General features: G+C 38.7%; 1 protein-coding gene across 1 annotated transcript in view; it reads right to left on the bottom strand.

Moving 5' to 3' along the window:
• Positions 1–1,180: 1,180 nt before the first annotated feature.
• Positions 1,181–6,424, bottom strand: part of LOC112109893 — a 181,327-nt gene continuing 176,083 nt past the window's right edge. The window contains exon 5 of the mRNA XM_024204622.2: positions 1,181–2,361. Within this exon, the coding sequence (XP_024060390.1) occupies positions 2,148–2,361 (214 nt within the window). The 3' untranslated portion in view covers positions 1,181–2,147. The remainder of the gene's footprint in view (positions 2,362–6,424) is intronic.

The following is a 6,424-nucleotide window of genomic DNA, read 5'->3' as shown; positions in this document are numbered from 1 at the left end:
TTGATAAGTACCTCCAGCAACTTCGACTTTGCACCAAGGACTGATGTTCCCTTTATATACTTGCTGCTTGCAAAATGTCATTTTTCAAAACTTCAAGATGTTTTTGATAGATGTGTTTGTCAAAAAGTGGACACAAGGATGCTCACACCAATGCTGAGGAAATATGGAATGTCTACGGATTTAATATTTATGGCGAATGCACTATATACATCACCTAAAACAGTGATCTGAACAGGTACTGGAACGACAAGCCCTTTGAAGTGCAAGTCAGACTGCACCGGGGTCAGCTCTCAGTCCGCTGCTGTTTATCATATTGATGGCCTATGTCAGCAGGAAGAACCCAATGCGAAAAGGGGAGAAGCTGCTATACTCAGATGATATAGCAATAAGGGCATCCGCAAAAGAAGACCTAGAGGAAAAAGTAAATCAGTGGTCTGACCAGCTAAGCAGGCATGGGATGAAAATGAACATGACTAAGACTGAGGTCATGTGAGTCAGTAGAGGTGCCACAGGGAAACTGGATATAGAGATTAATGGACCATGACTAAACCAGAGTGACCAGTTCAAGTACCTTGGTGGCTGGGTTATGGAAGACAGCAAGCTTGAATGTGACTGCAGTCCAGACTGGAGAGTGCTGGATGAGTGTGGAATAACATCCTAGATGTTGCTTATGAGAAGCATACGCCACTGACACTGAGATTCCAAGTGTACTCCACAACGCTGTATGGTGAAGAAGCATGGGTAAGATACAGCAGGTTCAATGCCGACAGGTGTTTGAGATGAGCTGTCTTTGCATAATAAAAAGAGTTACATGAAGGGACAGATTTAGAAATGAAAGCATTAGGATGGAAGTCAATGTCCGTGATGTGGCTGACAAAATCCAGGAAGTGCAACTTTGCTGGTTTGGACACGTGCACAGGATGAATGAAGAGGATTTGGGGACAGGACAGGGTGGTTGGAAAGAGACCCCAAGGAAAGCTGAAGCAGCGATGGATGGATTGCATCAAAGAAGATGGTAAGCAAGTGGACTTTAGTGCTGCCTTGGACAGAAGAAGATGGCAGATGCTTGCATGATAACTCGACCCCAGGGGATGAGATAAGAAGAAAAAGAAGAAGTGATTGTCAAAATCTCCCTAAAAAAAAAAGAAAAAAGAATAATATCCCCCAAGGCTTTGTGATTTTATGACATTTGCCCAATCAGAAATGGCTGAGCTCATTTAAATATATTTTTATTTAATTTTTTTTTAAAAAATGCACCTGGCCTGACAACACAAGGGCTACGTTGCTTCCTGATGTGATTTCAAATGGCTGAGAAATTAAAACACTGAAAAACGGGGTTTATAATGGAAATGCTGACAGACTATTAACTATAGCAGCACTGCTCTAATAAATGGAATGGCCTGTCATAATCTCTAGTTCATAAATATGCAAATACAAGGCAGAAGATTTGCTCCAAAGGATGTCTCTATAATTTTAACTGACCTTTACTGATACTAAATGAGCTTGTTGCTTCTGTTTTTGTGCATTAAATATAAAGTACAGGGAACCCTGCCTCTCTACCTACAAGGCCTACTCCGGTTTCCATTGAATTCAGCGGCAACACCGCCATTGTCTTCAGCTGAAGCAGGATGTTTCCTAAAACATATAGTTTAAACTGCTAAGCATTAAACTGAACTCTTGCCTGTGTTTAATTCTGTTCACATTTGTGTTAATTATGATTGCATTAATTCTCATTTAAATTAAGCACCTATTTTCCCCATGTGTCAAAGAGTCTGACCTGCCAACAAACACTCACTCATCTGATGAAAAACAGGCCATCAACACAATGATATAAAATTGAATTTTATCCAGTTTCCTGCTTTGGACCAAATGGAGGTAAATCCAGTGACTTAATATTTAATAATCTAAATGTAATTTGTTTTGTGTCTTTCATCACACAGTAAAGAATTGGATGAGAGCAGTTTTGCAGATTGGCCCCCTAATTATTTTAAGCTATTCATCCTGGTATCTGTCCCATTGATGCTCAGCCAAACTGCCAGCGGGGGAGAGATCTGTCCAATCCAGGAGCTAAATGAGTCACTGAGAGTCAATCTGTTTTTTCCCTTGCTGCTGGGGTTTCCTTGGGTCCTGGCCTTGCTCTGTTTCAGTCATACACACAGCTTCAGGCCGAAACCTTCTTTGGCTTTGACTGCCTCCTGTTTCCCCATCTCTGCTCTGCTCATCACAGCTGTTGATGGGTTCTGACCGGCTGGCCACAGAAGACCAACGCCTCGATCACATTGTTCTACAGTTCTCGCTCTGACGGAAAATGAAGACATCTTGGCCTCGTTGTATTTGCTGCTGCAGTAATACAATACGTATCTAGAGGGAAAGCAAAACACATGTACAAAATCTGTCATTTGGGTTAGATACTAATTTATCTGTCTTAAGTTCTGGGAACAATATTTGTACTTTTCCCAGTTAAGTTCCATAGAAACTGAATACTAATATGACTTTTTACAGCATGGAAAACAAATATGAAACAGAGAAAAAATACACTTGTGAGAAATATTAGCTGCTCAGTATTAAAATATCTGACAATACTCTGAATATAATTTCTAAACTGGAATATTTAGGTCCTAACTGTATTCACTAAAAGCAAATTTCTTGATTCCTCCCTTTTAGGGTCAGGATTCAATTACACAAAAATATGCAGCCGACTTAAAGACTGCATGTAAGATTAAGATAACTGGTATTTCATGGCAAATGATTAAACTAGCTGACACAGTTTTATCCTGAACTTTGCCATTAAGACTGACATTTTTATGCAACGTACATTGTAGTCTGCTGGTAATCTAAACTGCTGTATGTCGTTCTTCTTTCAAGGGCTTTAAATAGCAAAGAACTGGTCTTCTTTACCCTTATTGCAAATGTACAGGAAATATGTGTACGCTGTAACAAGATGAACTGTCTCTGATTGGAGTGTACTTGGCTAACTGTAGAACCTTATCCACCATATAAACAGCCCAAAGAAACAGCAAAGATGTTCAGAACACACACACTCAGATCTGCTGCATGTACGGGAATGAGGACATTTATACAGCTCTAATTGGGATGAGAACATGTCCTCTGCACAGCAAGTCAAAATAGAAAAAGTGGCAAAAGTCTCTTACCACGAGTATAACTATTCCTTTAATACAGTTGTAAGCAACTCTATACTTTATTGTCGTATGTATTAATACCACTGTTCCGGCTTTCTTTTCCTTGCTGGCAGGGAGCTATAGGAATGACTCTGTTAGAAAATGTAACAACAATGTAGGATCATGGGAACTGCCATTCTGGATAAGAACATATCCTAGTCCCATATCCTGTCTGTGTTAATAGCCAGTACCACATAACCAAAACAATTACTGGTACTGTAGAATGACCTACCTGTAAGAGACATTTCCTTCCCAATCCCCAGGTAGTCAGGCCTAGATCCTCCCACTGCAAGTTAGACACCTCAATACCTTAGAGGAGCCTGGCCTTAGTGGCTGGCTTATGCTCTCCATCTGAGGCTTTATGAAATGTTCATGCATGTATCATAGTTTGCTTTCTCCTGTGTGCTGACATGGTGATAAAAATCTCTGCTCACTGAAGGGGGTAATAAAGGTCTCTGTAGGACAGTATACTCAACTGCTTTGGGTCAGTTTCTCTGCTGGAATATGTTGTGGAAACTCCATTGAAGTCAATGGAGCTGTGCCCACTTATTCCAGCAGAGAATTGGCGCCTTGTGTTTAGTGCAGGATTCTCAGAGGTTTATGCATGACAGGAATTCCATGGCAATGTTGCTGGATTCCTTGTCAGTCATAAATAATTGAGTAAGATTAAGGACTCACTTTTACATCCTGGATTTTATATTAGTTCTAATACAGAACATAAAACACTGGTTTTACAAAGCATCTTCCACCGGAAGGAAAAAATATAGCTTTATACAGTAACACCAATTTTATGAAAGGATGACTTTCAATCAAAAGAAATTTACATGAAAACAGTTTCATTGTTTGAGAACTTATACGAATGCAGGACAACAGGACTCAACCTGATTCTCAGAAAATCAAACCATATGACCATCTGACAAATTGTGTTACTCAAAATTTCTCATCGCTCACATGTAGAAATGTCTCAGCTTTTAAATACTGTGTAGATGATATAGCAACTTTCACTTTTCTTTCTACATTTCAAACCTTGAAAAACTTTCATAACAGTTAATATGAATCATCTAGCATTTCCTATTCCAACATGTTACACTGATCATTCATTAACTATTAAAAATGAAGATAACTATCATGAATTTTGATATAACTCAAAGTGTTAGAAAGGATATACAAACAACTCACTCACTCGAGTAACTTTTAGATTACATATGAGGACACATCCACACTGTTCTTTATTGTCAAATGCAATGCATCACTCAATTATCCGTCCATTATTAGAATATTTTCTTTCACTCCTTAGCACAAGTAGTTTGGGTTTTCTCTGATACCCAGCACAAAAGCGTTCCAACCACTTTATAGTATATAGGCCTGATTTGGTCCCAGGGTAATTCCATTGATTTTGGAGATCAAAATCTTACCTAAGACACTACAAAGTTTTATCTCTAAGAGCTTTTGCCTGAATAGTTCTGCTTACATGTATATGTCCTTATCTTGGTGTGAATACATATGTGAAGGGAATGATAAATGCGTAGGCCTTAATTGACGTGGGAGTGGTGGTTTTGGGTTCATCACAAAAATTGGCATTCTTTATTATTTATACAGTAATGTAGGTAGTTTAGGTGTACACAGCTCTTAAAAATATAAGAAGACAGCTACTCTCCCCAAAAAGCTCAACATCTAATCAGACATTACACTGAGAGTAACAACACTAGATAATAGTGCAGCAGTTAGGAAGGGAAGGAGCAAGATGGTTACAACAGATAAAGATTATGGATGAATTTTACTCCCCGTCACACTGCTGTGCATGGAGAATAATGCCATGGAAGTCAATGGAGCTACTTTAGGTTTATATCAGTCTAATAGAGATCAGAATTTGACTCAGTTTGATTTGCTTTTTACATTTGCTTCTATATATCTTGTCAAGTCCATACTTCTAAATTTGCTTTAAACATTTTTAAATTTCACAGGCTGGGCATGGATTTAATGAAGGCTTGATTCTGCACCACTGGGAGTTTGGCTAGGGACTGCAATGGGAGTGGATCAGCCTCTTAATGCCAGCTGTTCTGCTTCGGTAGGGACAATCCCTTTTTAAGAAAAAAAATGAACCTTTTCTCAGTCCATTGATCCAAAAAGATCTTCCATTACAAAGAGCTCAGCAGAGTTAACAGTTGCTTCTCTATTTGTCCTCCCAAGTATTCCTATTTATAACATATAACTGTGGATGAGGTACATATTGCAAATCTGAACACAGGGAAACCCTCTGATCACCATATAACTGACAAGTGTAAGTTCCACAGAGGAGTTTATATGATCACTTATTCTACAATGGGTGAAACCTGTTGGTGGGATAATTGACAGCATTCACTCTTTCAGTTTCTTCTCCAGGGAGTTGTAGAGAGTGGGATTTAAATGTTTCAATAGCTGTAGCAGAGGGTGAGATCCTGTAGGAAGAATAAAAGAGGAAGCCCTAGAAACAGATAGGAAGATGGTGGAAACAAAGAAAACTGGTAACAAGTGGGGAGTCATGAGGAACAGAGACTCTGAACATTATCAGAGAAACAGAGTTAAGAGAGTGCAACAGCAAGATTAATACTGCGTATATCTACAGATCCACCCAAGGATCTCCAAGTACTTTAAGTACGGAATTAAGCCCATTTTACAGTGAGATAAAGAGTCAGCAGCAGACCAGGGAAGAGAACCAAGCACTTTTGATGTATAGTCCTGTATTTTAACCAGTGGATGCACTAATTCAGAGCTGGTGTGGGAGTTGTATGTAGCCCATTTCCTCCAGCCCTTTTGGCTGAGGTTCATTTGGCCAAAGGACTTGAAACATAGATTACATGAAGTTTTGTAAAGCAATTACTGAATTTTTAAAATCCCCTTAATTGCATTCTAAATACATTTCCATAAAAATCAAAGTACTTTTCCTTTTTGTGAGAACTTTGTTTATTCCATAAAACATTAAAACATTTTGAAAAGCTCCAGAAAATTTTAAGAGAGAAAACCTTTTGATCTAAAAATCCAGGACTGAAGAATCAGCGGGGAATTCAAGAAGAATTATGTCCTCCCAAAGTAGTAAACATATGGAATAATTTGAGTTTAAGAGAGTTAGACATTTTTATAGAATGAAAGGAGGAACTGAAAGATACAATGACTAAGCAGGGCACTGGGTCTGACTTTCTGTTCCAAGTAGCTCATTCCTTATAGATTTTTATGGCTCTCCTAGCCCCAATATTAAACACTTGACC

Source organism: Terrapene carolina, unplaced genomic scaffold, assembly GCF_002925995.2.
Source record: "Terrapene carolina triunguis isolate 2854851 unplaced genomic scaffold, T_m_triunguis-2.0 Scaffold211, whole genome shotgun sequence".
Lineage (NCBI taxonomy): Eukaryota > Metazoa > Chordata > Testudines > Emydidae > Terrapene > Terrapene triunguis.
The sequence above is the reverse complement of the archived record's forward strand: the minus strand, read 5'-3'. Positions and strand labels throughout refer to the sequence as shown.